We start from the raw sequence: 27,525 nt of genomic DNA, 5'->3' as shown, positions 1-27,525 counted from the left end.
GTCACCCGGCTATCTTTATACGCAACAGAGTTATAAACCCACAGTATGTCCTCTATGCAACAGATCCAGCCGTTACCCAGAGAAACCCTCACGTCCTCTGAGGACGGATGCGTGACAGCTACGAGAAGAGAAAATAAAGTGGGTCGGGTCTCACTCAAAGCTCTGAGGCAAAAATATTTAATGACACAAAAAAATCATGTTTCTGCAGCTACGTGTACTGTATCAGGGTCTAATCACATTTAATCACATTAACCCCGATGAAGGCAGTATGGCTGCAGAAACAGAGATTTTTTTGTCATTAAATATTTTTGCATCAGAGCTTCAAGTGTGCGGCGACCCACTTTATTTCCATGTTTGTTTTCGTTGGCCAGCAGCTCATCACCACAGGTGTGCGTTGCACATCTAAGAGAAGAGGACACTTATACCTATCCAGGCATGGTAGATCAGAGATGACCTCAACGAAGGATTTATTTTTTAGAGTTGTTGAAGTAACAAACACAATTACAGTACAAACAATAAGTCCTCTGTCACCACCAGCATTAAACATGAGTCCTCTGTCACCACCAGCACACAACACAGATTTAAAAGCATTGGATTGGTCTAACAGCTCATGTGAATGTCTATGATTTGCTTCACTAAACTGTCCTGGTATAGATGGTGTGGTTGGACGTGTTTTTAATTGTCAGAATAATCGAATCGATTAATTAACAAGTAAATCGATCAATCACTGTAGGGCTGTTGAGTGCAAACTTCATGGGAAAGGCTGGAGATCTGGGTCACAAGAAGTTGACAGATTGGTCTTCAGGACGAGACTCAGGTTTAGAAACTAGTGTTGAGATAATCACAGAACCAACAAGGTGGATCCATCTTCAGGCTTTGGAACTGTGGATTTTTAACTTTTTTATTTTTTTTTGCTGAGCAGAAATTGTAATTAACTATCGTAAGCACTTTTCAATATAGTTATGGCGATGAAAATATTTTCTAGAATCACATTCTTTTCATGTTTTTTTGTGTGCATCTGCTGGTCCTGGCTGTGTAACATGTGAAGGGTGTAATGTACCAAGTGTGATGTTGTACGCTATCAATCAGCTGTGACTAGAGAACCTGTTCAAAGGGAGTGAGAGAGAGCGAGAGAGAATGGCTTTAGTTTGGTGTTATTTGACACTTTTTTTCTCTTGACACAGGTTTTCCCCAAAGAGGGTTTTGCATGTTTTTATTCAACAGTTGAAGGATAATTTGAACATGGTACATGTGGGAGACTGAGGGAGCGTGCATGTATGTGTGTGTGTGTGTGTGCATATGTACAGTTATCTGAGAGCTTAAGTATTTTTTATGTTCTGAGATATTTGATTTGATCTTCTATTTTAAGTCTAAGTGCACAAATTTGTTTTGTTGTGTACTTCTCTGTTGTCTTGTTAGTGTTGTATCATGTTGATCACATTAACAGATTAAAGTTACATTTCAATATTCTACAGCCCCTCTGGCTGTAGAATTGTTAAATTTTTAATGCAATAGTTTTCATGTGGCCTCTTCCTCGCCACTCACTCAAATCCATGTCAAGGCCATAACGACGAGTCAGCAATCAATCATTAATATTCAAAGCTTAAAGCTACTGTTCAGCCATTGATTATGAAGTTGCACTATTGGGAGAGATTCACCAATACAAATGCCTATCTATCAGTAGACATGATGTCAAGTCGACACGCACAATTGTAAATGGTTTCACTTTCAACATTTTTACAACAAAAAAAAACGTTTATTTTTTGTGTTTTGTTTATTCAATTCAGTACATGTCCAATGATGGTTCATATTTATTGTCTTAGGCAGGAGTGTTTATTTAAAACGGAACCACCAGAGGGCTTTGCGCTGGTTCACGAAGGACAAAACAATTATTTCTCCTCCCTCTCTTTTCGCTCTGTCTCTTTTTGATAAGTATGAACAGACGAAGATACCGAGCTCTCTGGCAGCCGCGGTCTCCACAGCATCATGTCATGTTTCTGTGTGTTTTTTGGAAAATGATACAGTACTCATCTAATAAAAGACTGTTCTTAAGGAAGACTGAGTCTGTATTTATATTTCTTTGCTCCAATATACAGTAGTCTAGATATGCTACTGTACGCTGTGGTATGGGAATTACTGCAACATTTATACCCAAAAGATATCGATTTATCCTTCATATGCACAGTGGTGTAGTGGTGACTAAAGAAGTGGGTATACTCTGACTAAAGAAGTGGTTATTCTGTAGCAGAAATATAACAGTTTTTACATTAGTGGTGTTTACAGAAGTGGGTATACTGTGGGTCCATGGATAAAGAAGTGGGTAAACTCCGTATACCTCTGTATACCCTCCACTACACCACTGGAGAGAGTGAGTGAGTGAGTGAGTGAGTGAGTGAGTGAGTGAGTGAGTGAGTGAGTGAGTGAGTGAGTGTGTGAGTGTATTACCTTAGTCACTATGGTGCTGTGAGGATCATTTGGAGTGGAGTACAGCGTATGGCAACATCAAGATTATATCCTTGGAGGGAACTCCATATACTGGAAATGCATGCAGCACCTGTATGGTCAGTCTTCTTGATTAAAGACCTTGATGTTACAGTACAGTACATATGTTACATAACCATGAAAAGAGATGGGCCTTTAGTGTGTGATGAATGACGCGTCTTGCGAGGGATAATCCCTGACGAGCCGGGTGTTAAATGTTCACCTCCCATCTTCCTTCAGGGTGATGTAACATATAATGTTACATTGAGCCCTGACATATTTTCCCTCCCACATGTGATCCATCACACAACTACTGAAGGCCCAGCCTGTCTGTGTGTCTGACAGCAGCCGGGTCCCATTCCCAGAAAGCAGTATGATTGCCCTTTTCCTGAACCCAGTCAAGCCAGTGGCTTTCCTGTTCATTATCAGTTTAACGCCACGGTAAACTGACCAATACTGACAGGGGGTGACCCCCGGGGGTGAGGGGATCTCTACATTACCTGACCCTTCATGAAAGGGCTACTATTATTATGCTATTTTATGCTATGCTAATATCCAGGCTGCATCTGACCCTTTACCCTCCTCATAACAGCCTCGAGCGGTCAGGCCGGGATCAGTGAGGATTCAGAACCATAACTCCACAAAATCCCTGACAGACACATCCAGGGGGCTTCAGAGAGATGAGAGAGAGACAGAGAGAGAGAGAGAAAGAGAGAGAGACAGACAGACAGACGGAGAGAGGGAGAGGGAGAGAGAGAGACCCTGGCTCAAGCTCATCATCTTAAGAGGGTTAGAGGTCGGAGTCAGCAACACAGTGTCGTTATAAGCCCCCATCATCCAGCATACAGTAGAATAGACTCTGGTCAAATGATATGATGGGTATTGGTTTTCAATGTGTTTGCCATAGGCTACAGTATATTCAGCATGTCTGCTATGAGAAGCCACAGAGACAGTGTTTGTGTTGCTGTGTCAAGTCTGTTCTGTTCCGATGGAGAACGTACAGGGGATTATGATGACATGAAAGAATAACCCCCTGCTATTATCTTTCAAAACATGCCCCCTTTGTGTTGTTGGAAGCCTTTATTTTATGGTAAATGGTAATTGGACTGCACTTAGCGCTTTCATCCAAAACCCTTTACAGTGGCCTCTCATTCACCCCTTCACACGCACACATTCACACACCAATGGCGGCAGCTGCCATGCAAGGTGCTAGCCTGCTCATTGGGAGAAATTTGGAGTTCGGCGTCTTGCCCAAGGACACTTCGACATGTGGAGAACGTGGTGCTCTTGGGAAACGAGCTGTACAGTTAGGACGGGGTGACATTGCGTGACACAATGATGACAGGCTTCCAGAGGACAACAAGGCTTTGCTCACCACACTGGGCTTAAATTTACACACTTTAGACACTCCAGACAGAGGAGAAGGTTAATCCCAGGCCAGACTGTAAATCACTTAGCATGGATTCATCAGGGTTGGCTGCAGCATACTGTAATACCTGGTCCTGGACTCATACTGTAATACCTGGTCCTGGACTCATACTGTAATACCTGGCCCTGGACTCAAACGAATCATCTACAGTACCAGGTGTTGGTGGCTGGCGAGGTGAAGGTGTGGGAGAGGATTAGGTGTGTGTGGGAGAGGATTAGGTACAGACAGACACGCACGCACGAGTGTCACACGCATGCACGCACGCACACACGCACACACACACACACACACACACACACACACACACACACACACACACACACACCATGTTCCTCTCCAGGTACAGCTCCCATCCACAGCCAGCTGGATCCTTTCTGTTCCCCCTCAGATTACTGTAGGTACACACACACACACACACACATACACACACACACACACACACACACACACACACACACACACACACACTCGAGCCTGAGGCTACTCTGGCAGTGGGAGGTCACCAGGACCTCTGTAAGCCCTCAGGGGTTAGGCTACAGGACATCTCCTTCATTGCCTAGAGTGACGGAGAGGATCAGGGCGGAGTGGGCATGTGTGTGAGAGAGAGTGTGTATGTATGTGTGAGAGGGTGTCAGTGTGCCTCGAAATAAGTGACTCAAATGTCAAAACAAAGAAGGAGAAACAATCTTACATTAGAGAGAGAAGACTGGTAACAGCTGGGCCTCTAGGATGTACAGTACATTAGCAGTACTGTACCGTGGAGGGAGAGTGCTTTACTGTGTACATCACATTACTGTACATTCACATTAGCTGGCTGTCAGCCTAACCCTATCTGTGAGACAATGGAAAGAGAGCCCTGCTGTATCCTACCATCTATCTCTGTGGGACAACACACACACACACACACACACACACACACACACACACACACACACACACGCACGCACACACACACTTAGGTTCCTAGCATTATATAGTCTTACAAACCGCAGTCACACATACCATGCTTCCACTCCCTGGGCTCGTCTCTGTGCATATCGTCATCATCATCATCTTCATCATCATCTCCACACATGTAGGCTACGTGCTTGCTGTATGTCTGCAATTGGGAACATGGTGGAAGACGAAAGGTTTGTTAATGTTTAATCTTAGTCAGCACGCAGACAACCTCGGAGCACGCCATCGGAACAGAGTTCAATACCGGGTGGGGGGGGGGGGGGGGGGGCTACAGCGGTGTAGGGAGTATTTGATGTGCTTTGACAGCTGTATGCAGGGAGGAGGAGGGGGCAGGGTTGATCCATGCACAGCTACATAATTCTTTGCCAACGAGGTTGCGTGACCATTCAAACACTCTTGCTGTTCTCTCTAACACCGTTAACTGTAATTGATCACAACCACTCTCAAACCTGACCCCCTCCGGTATCAAATAATCAGAAGCCTTGAGGGTGATGATATCACAAACTACCCAACCTCCGCCCAAACATACACACACCACCACTAAGCAGATGCAGGGTAGTCACGCAACCCTGCCTCCCTCAGTCTGCCTTCCTCCACCCCTCCCTCCTCTCTGTCTCCCCCCACTCCTACATATACCTCCTCCCTCCTCTCTCTGCCTCCCCCAACCCCCCCACACCTTCTCCCTCCCCCATCTCCCTCTCTCTGCTTCCCCCCTGACCCCTCCTCTCTCCCCCCTGACCCCTTCCTCCCTCCCCCCTTACCCCCTCCTCTCCACCGACCCCTCCCTCCCTCTTCTCTCCCCCCTGACCCCTCCGTCCCTCTCCCCCCCGACCCCTCCCTCCCTCCCTCCTCTCTTCCCCCCTGACCCCTCCCTCCCTTCTCTCTCCTCCCTGACCCCTACCTACCTCCTCTCTCTCCTCTGACCCCTAACTTCTACCTCCCTCCTCTCTCCCCCCTGACCCCTACCTCCCTCCTCTCTCCCTGCCTCCCCCCACCCCTACTCCCTCCTCTCTCTCCCTCCTCGTCATGTTCCCTCTCTTGATGGTTAAGGTCAGGGTTTGGTGCTGGTAGGCCGACCCTAGAGCTGGGCCCAGGGGGGGGGGGGTAACATGAGTCAGCTGAGTGCAGGAGCGTGACTCACAACTTGGGCATGTAGGCTACAGCTGACTGTCACTCACACACACAAGCAGCACAGGCATGGACATACATGTATCTCACAGTTAATTTAAGCAATCAGTCAGCACCCTGAAACTATATACACACCCTCACCCCCACTTTCTTGGTATTCTCGAGGTCTGGATAATATTCAGTTTAGTACAGTAATGGGGTTTAAAGTAATACAAATACATACAAAAAAGAGAGAGGGATAACAGAGGAATAATCTCTCTGAGAAATTAAGAGACAGCTAGAGTTAGAGTAGATGTTTCTGTTTGCTTTGGGTCTAGTTGATGCTTTAATAGCCTTAATAGCCTGATTACGCGGCCATGAGAGGATTGATCTCAGCTAGCTGGGGCATGCTGCCCCCTACCAGGCAAGACGGGTACAAGCATGGAGGTTTAAAAAAAAGAAAAAGCATATAGATGCTGAAATACATTTTATATATTACAACGACAAAAAATAGCATTTTGACGCACAAGTATAAAAATAAAGTACAAGTAAGTAAGTACAAACCCAATATGTACATACATCCAATGTAAAGGTAAATTCAATATTCCAATGCAATATCCCACATAATCTGAAATACATGTTGGTACATACTGGTAAAGAAGCACTTTGACCCCTACATCTTAAGAATACAGAAGAGTGACTTCAAGTAAAGTATATCAGCAGTCAATTAACATACAGTCCATCAGTAGCATTCCAAATGAGTTCAGATGACGCCGTAGCGACTGCAGATCATCAGGCTACTGTTATCACTCAGTCTTGGGTTTCTGTGCGGTTCGCGGTGCGTCCGGCCTATAGTGGGATATGATCTGGACCATGATGAAGCAGTTTATGACCAAGAAGAGCAGACTGGACAGCCAGATCAGTGTGAATGTGTTGTAGCCCTGGAACTCCAGGTAGTAGGCCGGGGTCAACCACATACCCTGGGACAGAGACACGGGGGAAACAGCCAGGATAACACTGAGTTGAGATAAGTACTGTAGTGTGAGCTTTAAGGACCATCTAAAGGTTTACAGAGCAGATCAAACTCTCTAAGAGTAAATGTAGACACGGTTGGTCAGGCTGATAACACAGATACAGCAGGTTCAACATGGAGGCCTCTGTGTTCGTGCAGAGGAGAAGTCTCACCTGTCCGGCGAACCACAACAGCAGCAGCCCTACTCCCTGCTTCACTGACAGGGTCAGACGAGGGATGACCACAGGAAGTAGACACAGGTACCACAGGAAGTACTGCAACAGAACAACGCAGGGCACAATGTCACAACAACAACAACAACGACGACAACAACAACAACAGCAACAGGTGAATGGAACAAATAATCTGTCACACACACACCGCTTCATCAAAAGGTTTTCTTTAGGAGGGAAATTGCTCTGGCAGTAAATGCAGATACACATACTTTTCCTTTGTTTACTGAAGCCTGTAGCGTGGTAGTGTGCTGTTACCTGTGAAGTGCAGACTTTGTTGAAGGAAACAAAGATGGCGGTGTGCAGGAAGCAGCAGAGAGGCAGGTCGGAATAGAAGGCCAGGGAGACCAGGATGAGGAGGAGGGCCTGGGGGAGGAAGGCTGCCAGACCCACATACAGGCTCCAAGGGCTGTCTGTAGAAACACACACAACAGCACAACATGTTAGACTAGTATCTCATGTCATGCTTGTGTTTTGGAACAGTAACACACTATAATAACCATAACATCTAATAACCATGGAATCGAAACTGGACACTACAAGCTCTTCCTGAAATACTTGACATTAACGCCACCATTCCGCAAAGCACCAAACTTAAAACATTTCAGTTCAGACCTGCTGTGAGGTAGAATATTCTGAAGTAGGGGGGGAAGTTATACCATCTCTATTCACTATATGCACAACTCCAGTACTTCCTGAATTAGACATGCTTCTCTATTTCCTGTCTCACACTATTGGATGAAATGATTATTCAGGTGTGCCTGATCATTGTGCTGCAGTCAGGCACACCTGATTAATCACTTCATCCAATAGTGTATGACAGGAAATAGAGAAGCATGTCTAATTTCAGGAAGTACTGGAGTTGTGCAATGGGCTAATTGGACAGTTAAAAGCATGTAGACTATTTATTTAGCAGTACCACACAGTACTTGGGTATATTCCCTATTGGACAGTAGGCTACCTATTTGTACAGAACCATAAAGTACTGTGTGAAGACAGACCTGCAGTGAGGTACAGCATGTAGAAGTAGGGGGAGAAGTTGTGACGGATGTCTCTTCTGGTCAGGTGGTACAAGTAGGTCTCAAACAGGAAGTCCCACCCATACCTGTGGAGTAGAGTAGAATGGAACAGAGTAGAGTAAATTAGATTCACTGATTACATTGACAACGGACTAAGGTTCAGCCTGTAAGATTCCCTGTTGCTCATTTTAGTGTGTGATCTTAAAAGAGAGCTTCACTTGGCTCCCAGCGTAGAAGTGGACTATGAATTGATGATGTCTCTGATGTGTCATTCTTTTTACGGAAGACACCTTCAGGGATATAACAGTCCAGAGTCATCTCTGAAAGGTGAACGGTGCGGTTAAGGAATCTCTCTGCTTCAGCCACCATGTCTCTCTGTCTTATAGGGAGTTGATAGAGTTAGTAACACAGACTCACTCTATACCATCTTGTCATATATGGAGTTGATAGTTAACAGAGAGAGACTCACTCTACACCATCTCCTGTCATATTGCGAGTTGCCAGAGTTAGTAACAGAGAGATAGACTCTACACTAGCTCTCTGTCTTACAGGGAGTTGATAGAGAGTAACGTTAATAACAGAGATAGACTCACATGTAGTAGAACAGTCCAGTCAGTCCAAAGAACACCCCTCCAGCCACGCAGCCAAACATGAGCAGCTCCTTACAGAGGAACCGGCCGGCCAACTCCAACGCCTTCCTCCACCTCCCTTCCTCCCTCCTCTTCTCGATCACGCCTCCTCCTCCCTCCCCCTCATCCCTCCTCCCCAGGGCCAGGGCCAGGGCCAGGGGCAGGGCGTAGGTGACGGGGTAGATCTTCATATGGACCGAGAGCCCGTAGAGGCCCGCCGCCCGGCCCAGCTGCCTCCGCTGCAGGCAGAGCAGCGTCGCCAGGACCAGCGCCGCCAGGAGCGACTCGGCGTTGCCGCGGGTCGACACGCCGACGGGCAGAGGGTTGAGGAGCCAGAGGGAGGTGACGCGGCAGGCGCCGCCGCCGTCCGACCCCCGCAGGCGGAGGAGAGAGTGGAGGAGGAGGCCGGAGAGGAGGTCGCAGGCCACGAAGAGCAGCTTTCCAAACACGGGGGAGAGGTAGACGTTGGGGGTGAGGAGCCAGGCCAGCAGGGGAGTGTAGCGGTAGGTGGCACGCTTGTAGGGGGACTCACCCTGCACGACAGAGAGAGGCAGGGTGGACGTGGAACATAATGCACTGTTAACTATAACATTTCTCTGAAAAGACATACAAGTGTATATCATCATCTTCTTATGGTCATATTAAAAGTTATATTGATGGGTGAGTGAGATTCTTCTCAACACTTCACCCATTACAACCACTAATCAACAGTTATAAAACCTAGCAGCTTCCTGACATGCAATTCAACCAAGCAGCCAACAGCATGAGACAACTTGGTTGACGCCTGTCAGACGTCATGCCATTCAACACTTACCCGAGTGATAAATCTCGCTGCGTCCGTGAACACGTGATAGTCAATATCAGTGTACTTGACAACCATCGTCCTGTCCTGATAAATGCCATAAAAGACCAGGACCAGTCGTACCACAAGCGAGACAGTGAAGAGTACATGTTTTTTCATGAGGATAGATATACACTTTTCTATGAAATAAGTCATATTCAACTTCCCGACTTAGAAGATGACAGGCTTATGACTGAAAGGTAGCTAGCTACCTTGGTAGTAGTTGACCAGTGTCAATTTCACATGATCATTTTGGCAGTCATTCACACACGCAAGAAGATTCCTAACGACGTATTTGAGTCGCCCATTATGTCCTGCATGTATAATCCATTGCCATACTTTGAGGAAAGTTACCGGTAAACCCTCTTCTTAGCTATACCGTTTATTCCAGGTTTATTCCCGCTAACCCAGGGGGAAGTATTTAAGTGTGGGAGGAGGAGGAAGCGCTACTTTAGCGACCAATCAGAGTCAGCAGTTCCCAACACTAACTTCCGCTCTGGTCGAAGCTTCACCTCCAGAGGGCAGTATTGTGCCAAACTATGTTGAAGCACAGTGGACAACCACTATTCCATAGATGCAATTGTTTTCATTTGTTCATGCTTTTTCAATTCACTCATTCATGAATCCACTTAATTATTTATTTAAACCAAGCACCTACACAGAATTAGATGGAAGACAATTGTAGATTTTGTACTGTATAATGTGATATTCAAGGTTCCTGATTTAACATTCTCATGGGTCTTCCCTCCATACCTCATGAATGTCCCCTGGGTCGTCCACAAGGCTGTCGTAGAGGTCAATCTCTAGGATCCAATCAGGTTATAGATGCTCACTGTGTTGAGTGAGTCATACTACTAATTATTCAGTGTATCATTTAACTGAATAATAAAGAAAAAAGAAAATTAAACATTCATTCTTTATTTCATGGTAAGAGCTTGCATGTGTAGCGATTGCTTTAAGACAACTACAAAAACTACTTTTATTTTTATTCAGAATCCCTATGAGTGATTTTATCACAAGTCTGGTGACTTGCACTTCAGCAGGAGTAAAACAGTCAGAGGAGTGAGGTTACATTAAGGCATAGTGAAGTACTGTGTACCTTCAGGCCAGTGAAGTCATTTCCCTAACTACTTAGTTTCTTCACAAGCTCTTTGGACAACATAGTTGTCAAAAGAAGCAAATCAGTCATCAAGTACACAAGTGGTGAATGCATGTTGCTGCTGTAATACCGTATATGTTTACAGTAGGCAAATTAAAATTACTGTTGATAAAAGAGGAGTGCAAACATATTTCGTAAAGATCCCCTTGCCTGCTATCAAATGGATCATCCCCTATACAACGATCTCTATCTCCGCCTCTGGACTGTTCCATCTCCCTCAGGCTCTAGGGGGAGCAGCAGCGTCCGTAGAAGAGGACAGTGTTGGTGGGGTTGTGTCTGATGAAGAAGAGGAAGGGGTGGTCTGCGATGAAGGTGGAGGGCATCATGGCGCAGCGCATCATCATGATGGCGGCAGTGGCAGCCGCCGCCTCCGTCCCCTCCTCGTTGACCTCTACGAAGGCCTTGTGGACGACCTTGGACAGGAAAAGGTCGTTGACGGGGGACATGCCTGAGGTTGGGAGGGAAAACAAAAACGGGAATGTTACATCAGGAACCTTGAATGCCATGTTAGTGTAGCCAAGTTCAATGGGTTAAACTCTCTCCTCAGTATAAATACCGCGCACCCACGCCATCGAATCGCTAGCCTTTTGGTGGCATAGCTGGCGGTGTTCATGAGAGCTGAGGTGAGAGGTGTTCATGAGAGGTGGTCATGTGCGTTAGTAAAAAACGGAGAAAACGCACACCTGGAAAGCTAGGAGAGGTGCTGGAGAGGGGGAACAAATTTGAAAAGAAAGAAGGACACCGCACACTCAGGTCTAGATGCGAAAAAACTATTTAAAAGGACAACGTTTTGGCCGTAGCCTTCATCACACTAGACCTGAGTGTGCGGTGTCCTTCTTTCTTTTCAATCATGTGCGTTAGTAAGTCAGAGGACCCGAGATCGAACCCCGTCAGGGTGGAAGCGATACTGACGAGCAATGCAGATACACCTGATACATAATCATACAGCACACAATTACTAATCAGCTTCCATCTAATTCTGTGTAGGTGTAACTGACTCAAAAAATTAGTAATGAGTGAATTTAAAAAGCATGAATGAACGAACAGACAGACAGACCCTTCCTGGAACGTCACTGAGAATGAAATAGCGGAAGACGGAAGGGAAATAAAGAAGCAAATAAACAAACAAAACAACACAAAGGCGTATGCCCCTACCAGAGAAGTCGCTGAGCTCCTGGTCGAAGGCATCCACCATGCCCATGTTGGTCAGCATGTCCTTCATGTCCAGGGCCAGCTCCATCTTAAACCTGGGCAGGCCCACCGTGACCTCCTGAACGTCCATCATGTCCGGCCGCGTCCACTCCACAAAGTTCTCATAGGTCAGCTCCTTCTCCAGCTGAGGGGGTAGGGAGGAGAGGAGAATGGTGGGGAGAGGAGGTAGGGAGGGAGAGGAGGGAGGGAGGGAAAAGGAGGTGAAGGGGGTGAAGGGGGGAAAGGAGGTGAAGGAGGTGAAGAGGGCAGAGGAGAGAGAGAACGGAGAGGCGGGAGGGAACGAGATGTGGGGGAGGGAGAACGAAAAGTCGATACGATTGATGTGTTTCACTGTATGTAAGAGCTAGTTCCATGTGAACTCCCGGTACCTGAGAAGACCCAATGTCAATGTCAATGTCATTTTATTTATATAGCACCATTCATACAAATTAATTTAGCACACCGTGCTTTCCATAAAAAGAAAAACACAGTGAGAGCCGATTTAAAAGATACTATCAAAGTAAAATAATTAAAAATTTAAGATAAATGGTAAATAAATGGTAAATGGACTGCACTTATATAGCGCTTTTATGCAAAGCGCTTTACAATGAAGGCCTCTCATTCACACACACATTCACACACCAATGGTGGCAGCTGCCATGCAAGGCGCTAACCTGCTCATTGGGGCAATTTGGGGTTTAGTGTTTTGCTCAAGGACACTTCGACATAGTCAGGAGGAGCCGGGATTCGAAGCGCCGACCCTACGATCATTGGACGACCCGCTCTACCTCCTGAGCTATACAGCCGCCCCATAGTGTAAAATAGAATAGAAAGATAGTGTAAAATAGGACCCAGCGCGACCGTACCTTGTCCAAGCCCGCAGGGCCGTCCTTAATGGTATTGGGCAGCATGATGAGCATGCTCAGGTCCTTCCCCGCGTAAGGAAGCTCCAGGATCTGACAGTCGGCTTCTGGGATGAAGGTCAGAGGGAACTTGGACTTCTGGTACATCATCTTCACCTGCTTACTCTCATTCTGGAGAACAGGAGAGGGGGATTACAATGGACGGATGGATAAACAATCTAGGGGGATATTATTTGAGTGAGTGAATATCTACGTACTGTACCTCCTGATACATAGAGAAGAGAAAGAATGAGCTGAATGCACTTTGTATAACCCCATTAACCTCTGAAACATCCCTTTCGACATTTTCATAATAGTTCACAGAAAGTGAGGCAAGGAAACCACAAGTATTTCCCAACAATGGCTCGTCAAAAGAATGGTGTCAAGTTATGACAAAAATGACAACTGGGCATGGACCCATGATACTGTACGTTACGCCATGCTTCTGTTGAAGTGGACACTATAGAATGTGCTGTACGTTGTGCAAACATTCTCTAAAAGGATCGTAATGGGAAGGAATGACAATAGGTTGAGCCATGCTTCTGCTGAAGAGGAACACCAAAGTCAAGGTCTGCTGTGCCAACATTCCAGAAGGGTCAAAACAGTCACACTTGTGAAAACCCACTGCGCTTCTTTAGAAAATGAAATGTCCCAACAACAGAAGCAGAAGTTGGAAAGAATCAGACATCTATCCACCCCTTCATTCTGGATTGTTCAATCAGCCCCAAGAGCTTTGACCTTGTAACTCACCATCCTCCATTGCTAACATTAAGGTTTAGATGAACAAGCAAGCAAACTTGTTTGAGTGTGTTGGTTCATTGACAGCCGTCAGCACAACACAAAAGTTTTTCAGCTTGTTGCAAAGTGCATTCACAGGTGCAACGTTCAGAATATTGTTGTAAAGGGTGCATCCAAGAATGCTTTTACAACTTATCACATTGTTTTGTGGGGATGCTGCAGCTTTCTAGAAAGTGCAGCCAAATGATTATGCATGGCCAGAAAGCTACGTAGTTAAAGGAGAATGCTCGTTTTTGACAACCTGGACCTTATTTACGGCATATTATAATATTATATTCACCGAGATAACTTTGGTGTAATTCGGAGGCCTCTAAACGGTTGTTTTCATCAATCTGTCTTTATGAATCGCTAGTTGTGCTTACATAGAGCGTAGGCCTGTTGTGGTTTTTCACATGCCTCTGTAATATGATCTTTAGAAACGAAATAGCTTCCCCACTTGCTCCAGCACGCATGCGCACAGCGCGCAATCGTTGCTCCAGCACGCTGTGCGCATGCGTGCTGGAGCAAGTGGGGAAGCTATTTCGTTTCGTCGATCATATTACAGAGGCATGTGAAAAACCACAACAGGCCTACGCTCTATGTAAGCACAACTAGCGATTCATAAAGACAGATTGATGAAAACAACCGTTTCGCGGCAGAAAATTGATTTTTTAGAAGCTGCATTCTCAGTGCCCCGTCCGCCGCCATTACATGGATATACTTGGCTCGCGCTGGATTTTAAATTTCTTCTACAGGCCTCCGAATTACACCAAAGTTATCTCGTGAGTGACACTTATAATATGCCGTAAATAAGGTCTAGGTTGTCAAAAACGAGCATTCTCCTTTAAGCTAATGCAGGGGGTCTGTTTCTAGTATTGATTTGGAATTGTAACAAGGCAAAAAAAAAAAAAAAAAACTAAATCGGTATCCGTACGTATCAAAATCGGAATCAGTCAATCTTACTAGCAGAAAATCGAAATCGACTCTAGGAAAGCAAATCAACCGGTTCCTAAAGCTAAGCATTTCATAGTATATCATACCCATATCATGTACGCCTACATATGACAAATGAACCACATACTTTACAGTATGACCTTGGTGGTGGATAAGGTGTGCTTCCTCCTCTATCATCTCACTGGTGTGTGGTGATTGGTTTAAATCCTACAGGCAACCCAGCATTTTAAGTCTCAGTCTGCAGTCTCGCCTCTGCCTTAATACAGTGTTGTGTTGGAACTGAGTATTGCTGGTGGACAGGAATGTGTGTACCATGTTGAGTATGAACTGAGGTAAGTTGGCACAGTACTTTGCTAAGTAAGAGTAAGAGAGCCCTGGTAGTGGTAGGTATGTAAGGTAAACGGACAGGAAGTATACAGGAAAGTGCGTACTTTGTTGAGGTTGAACTTGGCGTCCTGAGTGCTCGACTCCTTGAACATCTTCTCCCAGTTGCCCTTGAAGTAGATGGCGTTGACCAGCACCAGTTTGGTCAGGTCATTCAACACGCCTTCCTGCAAAAGGTTCTGGATCTTGTCTGTGGGAATAGAACAGTCCCGTGAATCAGAGAGGGGAACCAAGGAACGATTAAAGAAGGAAGGATTAGAAGTAGCACATGGCTTGGGACAATATGAGAGCCACTTCAATAGCTTCTAGCTGCAATGCAAGTAGTTCAAGGTAGAACAGAAAATACCATGTATATAACATATGTCTTCTTAAAACCTTACTTCATTGGAAAGAAGGTTAGGGTAAGGGGAAATTGAATGAATGTAAGTCAATACAATGTCTCCAAAAGTTGGCTTACTGGGTGTGTGTGTGTGTGTGAGAGAGAGAGAGAGAGAGAGAGAGAAAGACCTTGTGTCTGTTTCTCCACCCAGGTGTTGATGTTGACCCTTGCTTTCTCATAGTTTGTCTTGAAGTCCACGGTCTCCAGCTCTGCATTGTAGAGTTTCTGGGTGGAGGCAAGAAATTCCTGACACAAACACACGAGCGCACACACACACACACATACACACACACACACACACACACACACACACAAGCATGCACGCACACACACGTGCACACACACACACACACGCGCACGCACACACGCACACACACACACACGTTAATGCATTCCATTACTGCTGATAATGACAAACATTAAAATCCCCTTTCATCTCTTGCACACCTTAGTGAGTGTTTTGACCTGATGCCCTCTAGACGCTACTTCAGAGCACCATGGTTCAAAAGTAAGAGAGCCTTGGACTTTATCCCTGCAGCAATTACAGTAGAATGCTTAATTTACACACGAAATTAGGTAGCATTGATGCCGTTACACGTTTGCACTAACAACTGCACTTTGTCTAACGACTTGTGATTGACTCCTCTGCTCTCATAAATTGACATGTTTTTTGGATCAGTCTGTGGTAACTTATGTGTTTTTAAACCATGGTTGCAAACCAATTTCTCCTCCGGGATGAAACAGATTTGAATTGACAGTGGGTTTTATTCAGTGTTGCTTTCAAAAAAGCTTGCGATCAGTGTTTTTACAATCAGCTTGCAATCAGTTCCATGTATTCACCCATACCCTTCCTCTCAATCAATCAATCAATCAAAGCTTTATTTGTATAGCGCATTTCATACCCAGAGGCAACACAATGCGCTTTACCCTCTCTCCCCCTCCTTCTGCTCCTCCTCACTCTGTGTAAAGAGGCAGCTTGTTACCTGGACAAACTGGTAGGACTGCTCTCCATAGAGCCTGTTGGCCACGCTGAGGGAATAGGGGACTCCGGGTTTATTCAGCTCTGCCATCAGCTTGCTGAAGCCCACGTGCACGTCATCCTGGGCCTTGTGCACGTGCAGGGTCTGGGGAGAGAAATCTTACTTTAGATCTACATGCAAATATTCTTAGAGAACATGTATTCTCAGAGCCGAGTTTGGAAAACTGTAGGCATCTTTTTGGAAAATGAATGGTATGGTTATGCCGGCAAAACAGAGGCTACGACGGAGTGATGTGCAGTTTCAGGACAAAGTGTGCGCGTGTGTATGTGTTTGTGTGTTTGCATTAGCACTGTAAGAATGATCACCAGATGCAGCATAGCATCATTCAGAGTAATCCTGATAACACTAGTAGGACATTGTGGTTTGACTGGAAGAGATACAGTATGAGACAGTAGGACACTGTGGTTGGGTATGACCAGAAGAGATAAGGCCCTGTTCCCTCTCACTTTCCTCTTCATCAAACAGCTGCTTTACGAATACGGGAGGGAAAACAGAGCAAGTTACCAGGAAAACACTGAGAAGAAAACATGTATGAGACAGAACGACATTGTGGTTAAGTGTGACCAGAAGAGATAGGCTAAGGCACATTTCCCGCTCAGGAATTCCTGGTACTGTGTGGAGGACACAACCACACTTTCCTGTTCATCAAACAGCTGCTTTATGAATATGGGAGGAGAAAAGGAGCAAGTCACCAGTAAAACGTTGAGAAGAAACCATGGCTGAGGCCGTAGACATGCTGGTTCACCTTTCACCCGCTATGTGAAATCCAACAGTAGATAAAATAGGCCACTTTCACCCCTGACTTAACAAATCTCTGGTGGGGTTGCATCAGAGAGACACCAAGACAGCTGTCTCTGGTCTCTGATGACCAAGAGAGTTCTTAGAACAGTGTAGCCACCGGTCAGGGCCCCTATTCACAGTGTCTCAGACTAGGAGTGCTGACCCCAGATCAGTTTGACTTTTTGAATGAGATCATATGGACAGCCGGTGACCTGGTCCGAGATCAGCACTTCTACTCTTGGTGAATACAGGCCCAGAGTGACGACGATATCGTCACACAGCCATTGACGGCTCGGTAGGACACTGATAATGACACCACCACACACCAGAGACGCCGAGCTCTGAACCTGCAGCTCACCTTCACCAAGAAGAACGCCACCCACACCTCAACGTTATCACACACACACACACTCGCACAGCAATAACCTTACCCACCCACATACTCACATGCTCATACAAACACACACACACACACACACACACTCACAGCAGGCACAGACACCAACATACAATCTCGCCTTCCCACACAGACGGACACACACCCCGACCCCATCTCTCCCACTGTCCTTTCACGCCCTGGTTAGTGAACGCTCTACTCCAGAGCATGCTGATGATGACGATATTACCACCTTGAGCAGACCCAGGGGGAGCTGGGGCCTCTGCACCTGCTGTTGCATCATGAGCTCTGGGCCGCCAGCCTGCTCTGCCCCCTCTGCTGCGCTGAAACAGAGGACCTAGTGGGAAGAGCGGTTAGGAGGGAGTTACAGTAGGTGATGTTCAGTCGTCGGGATTCATTGCAGGTTACCTCAGACAAAAAAAAAAAAAATGTTGGGTAGTTTGATGGATATGCGGGTCTTTGTGGTTACCTGTGTGTGTGTGTGCGCGTGTTAGAGACAGAAACTTCTTTAGAGTTGAGTTCCTGTCGACTTTAGGGTCATTCAGACAGACTTGTTAAGACGTAGTACTTGCGCCAGTCGTACGTTTCGCCGTTGGTCTAAATTGAACAGACACGGATTGGTGTAACAGATTCTCCCCCCTTTCATTCCGTCTTTTGAGGTACTGATATTCCCGCAACGGCCCGACTCGACCCCTTTTTCTCTGAATGGTGCGTTCCGCCAACATGGAAGACTACTGAAGGACTGCTGATTGTTCACGCCTCTTTTAAATGTGGAGGTGCAGAATGCTATCTAAACAAAGAGCTGCCACGGAAATATTACACCTCTATCTAAATGGGCAGAGAGCAGATATTGTTTGTTTGCGCAGATGTTTGTACAGCCAACTAATGTTCAGCTCTAACACACATACCTACCCTACCAGACATGCTACCAGAGGTCTCTTCACAGTTCCAAAATCAAGAACTAAATCAAAACAACGCACAGTAATGTATAGAACAATGGTTGAGTGGAATTCACTTCCAACTCAGATAGCTAAAGCTCATAGTAAAATAAAATGTAAAAAACAAGTGAAGCACCACCTCATAGCCCTTCATATGTAGGCAAATGTATTGCACGTTGGTATTGTAGTATGTGACATGGTACTGTAATATGAATGTAATGTATGACCTTTTTTTATGAGAATGGACTGTTAGTTTTTATGTTTTGAATTTTTGTGTAACTGTTTTGTCTATAAGTGTCCTATCTGTTGTTGTTCTGTGTTATGTGTGGACCCCAGAAAGAGTAGCTGATGTCACTGACATCAGCTAATGGGGATCCTAATAAAGAAAGAAAGAAAGAAAGATATTGTGGGTCAATTGCGGGACCTATTTGCAGCAAATTTGCGGAAGCTCTGTCTAAAAATGCCTTTTGAAGCTCCATTTCACCATTCCATTCATATGATTGGAGGATTGTAAAAAAGAAGGGAATCTTGATACGCCACACCCTTCCTTCTATAGAATGACTGAAAGACTCGCCCTTCTCTTGGCCACGACCTCAGCTTTCACCGACGCACTGTGACTTGATGAGGAAAGGGCCCTGGTGGATGACATTAGTCACTGAGATTGCAACTCTGCTGAGACCTGCTACTGGACAGCTCACTGGAAAAATAAGAGACAGTCGGACAGCCTCAGGGCATACAAACACATTTATTCAGATAGAAAAAAAAAGCATGCGAGATATTCTCGTCTACTTGAATGTCCTCAGAGCCGTACACTGCTAGCACTCTGGTTGTCTGACATTCTTTATGAACAGAATCCAAGTGTTCTGATGTTATCCTTCAATATCACCGAATGTCAGTGTCTCCCATTCATTTATTCATCCACTCCCTCCCTCCCTCTCTTCTGGCACCTTCAGAACACAGACGGACAGATATTGCAGGTGGTACAGATGAGCTGATAAATATTAACCCGCTTTATTACATGTATGTGTAACTTCCCTCCTGAACTAGGGCGTTGCTATCGTAACAGCGGCCCATACCTTTTTACAAACATAGACCATTGAGAGACAGAGCAGCTTGTTTGCTGATAAGGGGGAATCTACGGTGAGTGATAAAGGACAAAATACACAGACATCAATCCGTCTGTCAGTTAGTCACACCCACTCAGTTCAATTCAATTCCAAAGTCACTGTGTCAGGGTGGGTCCCATCATTGGTTTCTGTCTGTAACACTACCTAGCTACCACATACTGTACAAGTCACGCTTTCCTTATCAGTTGCTCAGTTGATGAGAAAATAAGGTTTTTCTGTCGGCAAGCTAATTTTATGACTAGCAAAAAGGTATGGAGCATTGTGTGCGTATGTAACCCAGTTGAGTTGGCTAAACTCACTCCACTATGATAAATTACATCATCGTTATCATATATGGAGTGGGTTTAGGGGGGTGAGTGTAACCCAGTTGAGTTTGTAGTATATTGTTATACTGTATTATACTGTATTACATCAATACATTTGTATTACTCTCATGTAGTAATAATTTCATTAGAATAATGAATAAACTTCACTTTAGTAGGAATTGTGTTATTATAAGTAGTTTAACATGTCAGTTACAACAGATGTCCTGTCCTGAGTCAGCATTCCTTTGTCCTGTCTCTGAGTCAGTGTGACCTAAAGTTCACCTCGGATGAAGAAGTCAGTTAGCCTACAGTTGTAATAATAATTACATCTGGCTGCGTCACCGAAGAGATAGCTTTTCACCCCAAACCAGACCCACCTGGGACATCTGGGTGGCTGTGTTGCCCCTGGCGCCCAGCAGCACCATGGCTAGGGCAGAGGAGATGCTGAGAGGAGAGAAGAAGATGTTTTCTGTGCGGTTCTCTCCAGCGATCTTCTGGAACAGGTTCAGGCAGAAGTTGGCATTCGCCTCAGATAGGGGGGTTGCCATTGTGTCAACCTGGTGATGGCAGGGGCAAAGAGAGAGAAAGTCAGAGAGAGAGAGAGAGAGAAGAGAGAGAGAGAGAGAGAGAGAGAGAGAGAGAGAGAGAGAGAGAGAGAGAGGAATTTGACCTGTTTGAGTTAGGGTCATTGTATCAGTCAGCTTTATGGCATGCACATGACAACTCAGTTGCAAACAACTCATAGATGGATGGATAGATATTAACGTTATTTACTCTTTAACATTACTGGTACTTATTGCATTGTAAGCTAATACATACCGAATTCCTCCTATCATGAGTTTATTAGCTAGCCAAGGGTTTTATCTGGACAGAGCCATTTGGCAGTCTCTCACGTGACAGTATGCTGTCTGGACGTCAATGTAGGTTATTGCGAGATACATTGCGGTCTTAGCGTTGTTCAAATACTGTCCAACAAAAACGAATATATAGGCACCAATTTTAAAACAAAGTTAACAAAAGTACTATAAACACGAACATGAAACATAACTTGTTAATTCAGTTTCTGGAAAGCCCATGGGAACAACACCTGTTCTATACGTTTGGTGACTCCAACTACAAAACGTGTCAACATAAAAGCAACGTTCATATTTGAATACTCACTAAAGAATGGTAGCCTTTCTTTATCAATGTGAAGAGAGTCCTAGGGTTAGAAGGGTCTGTGACAGTACTCAGTCTGTAGTGCTGTTGAACTGCAGGGACAGAAATCGCACCTCTTCAACCACCCATCTCTAAAATATTTACGTGCTGACACACCCAATGGTGAGCTTCCGCATTATCGCGTGTGGTGGTGGGCCGAACCTTATACTCCATTGGCCGAACGCGTATTTCATGAAGTTGATCGATCTCCATGGAGTACATGTTTTTATTCTAGATGACTTAATTAATTCCATTAACTCTGATAAAATGTGTTGGCAGCTCTGGTTTGATCGTGGATTTCCACAAAAGTGTATTTTAATCGTCAGTCTGTTCAGGCACATCGCGGGCTCGCTCAAGTTGATAAACCAATCAGAAGTCGCGTACAGTTTAATCAGGACCCTCAAATGTAAACAATGGACTTGCGTCCGGCGGACCGGTTTGTTCAGTTACCCTCATGGGTGTATTAATAGAACGGTTACCCTGCTCTGAGTTTGCTTTGGGATACAAGTTAAGCGAGTTAGTAGTCAGCTAGTCTACATGTTTCTTCCTCGCTATTCATCTCCACGTCTAGAGAGTAGCTAAGGTTAGCTAGTCCTCAAATCGCCTCTGCTCTGGTAACGTTAACTGACGAGTTTCCCAGAGGCATCGTAGCGCTATGATGAACGCCATAGCTTACGATGAACGTAGCGCTACGATGCCTCTGGGAAACTCAGCCCAGCAATGTTTTTCAGCTAGCTATAGGGCTTAGGAAAATGTAGTCCCAGACACGACCATCTTGTTTCTACACAGGTGTATCTATTTGTCTGATTGGCTCTACTGCATAGAATCCTATGCAATCAGAGAATAGATACACCTGTGTAGAAACAAGATGGTCGTGTCTGGGACAAAAATTTCCCATGCCCTATTACCAACGCTTCAATAGAGAGCTGACGTGAGCAAAACAACAAAACACAAAGCGCTGGCAATTCCAAACACGATTACTAAGCTCTAGTTGGGCTTTAGATAAAGTGAGAGTTGGAAATGCCACTGGGCCTGAATTCAGTTGTCACAACTAGCTATTTTGTCCACCAGAACTATACGTCTTATTATTACCGTTAGCTCAAAGGTGTAGCTACAGGTGTAGTTATACCTGGGCAACCGAGAAGGTAGCTAGTCCCATGCTTCTACAGTATATGACAAATGTAACATTAGCTTAATATATATAAAAAAAATATACATATAAACAGTATTGTTTTTGTTCTGACAGGTTGTAGAGCTGGTGGAAGGGAGGCCTATGCTTAACAGGATCTTCTTCTTCGTCACCAGCGCAGTACAGGACGTTGAAGGGACTCTTGTCACTCTGCATTCACAAACAGAAGGACTAATGTGCTTTTTAGACGGGGCAGAAGGAAGAAGGCATCTCCTCTAGCGGAAATTGAGGAAGCTGAACCAATCCTGGCAGGCCTTAGTGTACCAGGGCTGGATGGCCTGGATGGAGGTGGTGTTGGGCTTGGAGGGTGCCACCCACGAGTCATCCTCCCCCACCCACCAGCCTGCGACCCTGTCTGATCTTTCACACCCAGCTGACTCACGGTAACCCCACAGGACGCATTGAGGGTTTCAGCAACATGCATCATTTAATCACGACGCACACCATCAAATCAGTTATTGTAGATCCATTACACAAAGTGAAATATTTCAAGCCTTTGTTGTTTTAATCTTTATGATTGTGCAGTATGTTCATTTATACACTCAATACTTGGTGGAGGCTCCTTTTGCACAAATTACTGCATCAACGTGGAGCGTGGCATGGAGGCAATCAGCCTTGGAATATTTCACTACATGTGTAATGAATCTATAATATATGAAAGTTTCACTTTTTGAATTAAATTCAGGAAAATAATGAACTTTCCACAATATTCAAAATTTCGGAGATGCACCTATAGAGATAGATAGACAGAAACATTAATGATCCCCCTGAGTGGTTCAGGCATTCCTTTGTGCCCCCCCCCCCACACACACACACACTTCCATTCTCGGAATTGTACTGTCTACAGGTGTGTTCCCAGGATTCCTCAACTCCGTCAAAATTTCAACCTCCCAGTTTCTTCAGATACAAAAGGTGATCAAAGATATACACAATAGGAAACAAACTTTTATTATTCATACAGTATCATGTCACCTTTTTATTATATCATCAGTTTGGTATGATCATCAGAATCAGATTTACTGCCAAGTAGGTTTGCTTACGAGGAATTTGCTTTGGTTTTGCTGCATAACATTAACTTGTGTGTGTGCACGCGCATCATCAGTCTCTTCATTTATCTTCAGCTGATGGTTCAGTCCCACTCTCTCCCGGCCCTGGTTCTGGATTGGAATCAGAAACGCTCTCCAAACTTCAGGGATACCTATGGAGAATTTAAAACAGTTTTCCTGCATATTAATTGACGATAATTAAGTTCATACAATACAATAATGATACAATAAAATGGCCTAAACTGTGCATCAAGAGGCACGTTTGTTTTGCCTCCATATAAGTGACTTGACAACAGACCTCTCGCTAGGGCTCATTCTTAATGGGACATATGAACTGCATGAGGGGGCACAATTATTATTTTTGATAATACGATATTCTATTGTATTTGTGCAGCACTCACACATGCTAATTATGAGCTCTCGTTCTCCCTCTGACTCAGTAAATTTGAAGGCAGCATTTCTGAGTGTTGAATCTTCTCATCAAAATGTCCATTCCATTCATCATTAAGTCAGATCCATTTCAAAGGCAAGCTGAATACGCTGAGCCTTGTGTTTGTACAACATGATGATGCTGATGCTTAGAGAAAATGTTTTTACGTGTTGAAAAGGTGTTTTCACTCTTTGCGGTAGATGTCCTCAAAGTTAGGGCAAGGGTAGGCATATAAGCTATGATGACAGTCACCATGGCCTGAAGTGCACAGCCCAGCTAGACTCCCAACTGAAACCGCATGTGCGGTTACCGCTACCTTGAGCTAACTTACTTTTTCAGTACAGAGGCCGCCTCCGGCCAGAGATACGCTGTTGCTCACATAAAAGAATGCAATGTAGAGAGCTCACTGAAGCCTAACGTCTCAGGGGATGAAGAGGAGTAAGTAAGTTACTATAGAGGCCAAATCAGCCTCCCTGCACAGCCCACTATCTGCACGGGCCAATCATCCTCCACGCACAAAATCCAAGAGTCTTCCCATTGGTGTCCACGAATATCATTTTTTTCCCCCAGAGGTTCTCATCGTAGCGAGAGCTTCTGGGTACTCAGATTAGTCACCGCCAGACCATTACAAGTGGTTAATACAATACTGACCCTTCATACAGAGAGATGGGCTATAAACGGTCTCTCCAGCCTCTTCTTCTCTTTTCCAGCAGCTCATGAAACGCACAGCGGTCTCCGGGGGAAGGCCTCTCCTTCATGATGTTCTCAATTCTCTTGTAGTATTGATCAATTCTGGGCTGTGGAAATGCACAGGGCATAGCTGTGTCGTAACAGGCAGACAGATGGACTGACATTAAGACAGATACACATGCACACAAACAAACACACCAGACGACAATTGAGTTTTACCTTAGCTTTCTCAGTGTCCAAGAACTTTCCAGCGGCGGAGAACATGGTGCACACGCACCCAAGTGATATGCTATCTCCTCTATTCAGTAGTTTCACTATGCATTCATGCATTATGTACACGGTCAACATCTTCAACTTGAACAACTCGCAGATGAACCTGGCGTTTCCGTCTGCCTTCTCGCCAACCTCAGACGCGGCTGCTCTCAGCTTCTCTGTCAGCCGCCTGCGGTCCACGTCCTGCAAGTGACCGCATGACCAGAATCAGACTGGAGGAGACTTGAATTACTGCATGTTAAAGGACAGACCTGGGTCCAAAATATGGTCATACTTTTATTTTGAAGGGCCCCGTCGATCGACTGCTACTATTAGCAAAATATCAAGTGCAAATCTGTTGATATGTAGCATCTGGTTAGGGTTAGTGGATAGTTAGTTGAAAGTGTATTCATAATTAGTTGAGCATCTACAGATATGGCCTTCAAGATAGTACAAGCAACATATTTGAAATTACTTACTATACTATTTAACCCAGGTCTGGCTAAGGACAACAAATAACATGAATATGTGTGTAGAATATCTGTGTAAGGGAGGGAGAGTCCAATATCATACGTTAGTGGCCGCATTCAGCTCCCTCTTAATCTCTTCCAACTCATCATTCTTGTCTCTCTCAAAGTCTACCTGGCACCGGTTCAGAAGCAACTTGCGGAAATTCAATGTCACTGCGTGATTTTCCGAGGAGGGAACTTCAACCTATACAGGCAGGGTAAGACATAATGGGAGAGGGAGGTCGAGGGAGGTCACCCCTGGACCTTAAACGTAGCGTAACACAAACACACGGAGAGGGATAGCCACAGTAACAGACTTACCCCCATCAGGCCTCTGCATATGTTGGCGTACACCTCAGAGTTGTCAGGGTCTGAGATGGCCTTGCCATAGATGAGATCAACAATGCCCTTCAGTCTCTCCTCGGTGTTAATGGGGTAGGTCCTCACCACTTTCATCAGCAGCGGAAGGTTCTCGGGGGTCAGGCGGGACAGGATGTCTTCCATTTGTGAGAACAGCTCCTGTGTCTTCACTGACTCCAGGTCCTTGTATTCTTCCTGGCAAGGGACATATATTCACATACTATCCTGAATTCCTGCTGCACTGGGAGCCACAGTGGAGCCGAAGTTCCATGGATGTGACTCCTAGTGTTCTTACGAGCCATGTGTGACATACAGTATCTGACACTTCTGTCTTTTTATGTTAATTTGTGCCGGGATACGCACGTGTTCGAGCCATTACCGACCCTAGGTGGGTGCCCAACCAAAATCTCATACTGTATTGCCTACTTTCTACAGTATGTGTCATGTAAAATTGTAACCTTTAACCTTTTCTTGAGACCATGTTGTAAAATGCACTTAAAACTCAAATACAATACAATACAAATACAACATTAAAATAGACCAAATTCAGACTGCCCCCCAGTTGTCATCCCAGAACCGGCCCTGGTCTTAGCACCAACAACCAGCACTAAATGTGATGCTGGGTAACGTCTATTTGACAGACAGGTAGGAACACAGGCAGAAATGAAAAGTGAAACCATTGCACAACACAACATGATTAAACACAAAGGTGTCCCATTAACAACTACACAAAAACACAAATACCTTTCTCTCAAAAAAACACTTTGTTCTAAAACACTTCAAGTGAAGTATTTTCTTGACCCTCTATCACCTCATAAGACATCTACTGACCGCAAAGAAGTGGGGGTTGTCGTCTATGGGTGGGACGAGCACTCCTTCAGCATCTGCTCTCCTCAGCCCCCCCAGCTCCTGCTTCAGGTGTAGGTGTCCCTCAGTCTCTCTCAACATCTCGCTCTCCTTGGTTCTGATGAGTTTGTCACCTCAGAGCTCTTTTTGTCAATCAGCTCAGCAAAGAACTGATCACAGACCCCCAATGTAGCTCTGACAGAACACTGTTGAAGATTTAGATGAGAGATCATTTGGTATGTGTCTTCCAAGGCAAGGCAAGGCAAGTTTATTTGTATAGCACATTTCAGCCACAGGGCAATTCAAGGTGCTTTACATGAGACATTAAAAGCATTAAAACAAAATGCAAGACATTATATACATTTAAAACAAAAAGCAGGACAAATAGAGTACAGGAATAAAAGTTACAGTGCAGTATACAGATAAACATAACTCGCATTGGCAAAAATAAAAGTATTCTGGCTTGTTTTAAAAGAACCAAGAGCAGCAGACCTGCAGTTTTATGGAAGTTTGTTCCAGATATGTGGGGCATAAAAACTGAACGCTGCTTCTCCATGTTTTGTTTTAACTCTGGGGACAGAAAGCAGACCTGTGCCAGACGACCTAAGGGGTCTGGATGGTTCATAGCATATGAGCAGATCAGAAATATATTTTGGCCCTAGACCATTCAGTGCTTTGTAAAGAAACAGCAGTATTTTAAAGTCAATTCTTTGACAGACAGGAAGCCAGTGTAAAGACCTTAGAACTGGTGTGATGTGATGTCAGTTCTATAGGGGAACAATAGCCTACAACCTTTGGAATAAAGGCAGGATTAGGCAGCAAACTGACCCTAGAGTCAGTCTTGCTTTTTGTTTTAATGCTTTTAATTTGTCCTGCTTTTTGTTTTAAATGTCTATAATGTCTTGCTTTTTGTTTTAATGCTTTTAATTTGGCCTGCTTTTTGTTTTAAATGTATAATGTCTTGC

General features: G+C 44.9%; 2 protein-coding genes across 2 annotated transcripts; both read right to left on the bottom strand.

The window, feature by feature from the left end:
- Positions 1-6,780: 6,780 nt before the first annotated feature.
- pigm (phosphatidylinositol glycan anchor biosynthesis, class M) lies at positions 6,781-9,839 on the bottom strand (the record flags this gene model as incomplete). Its single annotated transcript, XM_084453812.1, has 6 exons — positions 9,682-9,839; positions 8,832-9,400; positions 8,221-8,324; positions 7,478-7,632; positions 7,160-7,261; positions 6,781-6,954 (listed from the first exon to the last, which is right to left on the bottom strand). Exons 1-6 carry the CDS (start codon positions 9,826-9,828, stop codon positions 6,781-6,783), a joined length of 1,251 nt encoding a protein of 416 aa, XP_084309938.1. The 5' UTR covers positions 9,829-9,839.
- Positions 9,840-10,498: 659 nt separating this feature from the next.
- On the bottom strand, positions 10,499-21,334 carry serpinb1l3 (serpin peptidase inhibitor, clade B (ovalbumin), member 1, like 3). Its single transcript, XM_084461300.1, has 8 exons — positions 21,203-21,334; positions 20,419-20,598; positions 16,438-16,578; positions 15,583-15,700; positions 15,123-15,265; positions 12,925-13,092; positions 12,023-12,203; positions 10,499-11,315 (listed from the first exon to the last, which is right to left on the bottom strand). Exons 2-8 carry the CDS (start codon positions 20,587-20,589, stop codon positions 11,092-11,094), a joined length of 1,146 nt encoding a protein of 381 aa, XP_084317426.1. The 5' UTR covers positions 20,590-20,598; positions 21,203-21,334; the 3' UTR covers positions 10,499-11,091.
- Between the last annotated feature and the right edge of the window lie 6,191 nt (positions 21,335-27,525).

Source organism: Borostomias antarcticus (genome assembly GCF_949987555.1).
Source record: "Borostomias antarcticus genome assembly, chromosome: 2".
Taxonomy (NCBI): domain Eukaryota; kingdom Metazoa; phylum Chordata; class Actinopteri; order Stomiiformes; family Stomiidae; genus Borostomias; species Borostomias antarcticus.
This window is presented reverse-complemented; position numbering and strand designations above follow the sequence as displayed.

Coding starts and splice junctions, on each gene's coding strand:
- serpinb1l3 (XM_084461300.1), bottom strand. CDS start 20,589: ATGGCAACCCCCCTATCTGAGGCGAATGCCAACTTCTGCCTGAACCTG. Junction 15,701..16,437: donor AGTCCTACCAGTTTGTCCAG/GTAACAAGCTGC, acceptor TGTTTGTGTCAG/GAATTTCTTGCCTCCACCCA. Junction 13,093..15,122: donor CCAAGTTCAACCTCAACAAA/GTACGCACTTTC, acceptor CCTGTTCTCCAG/AATGAGAGTAAGCAGGTGAA.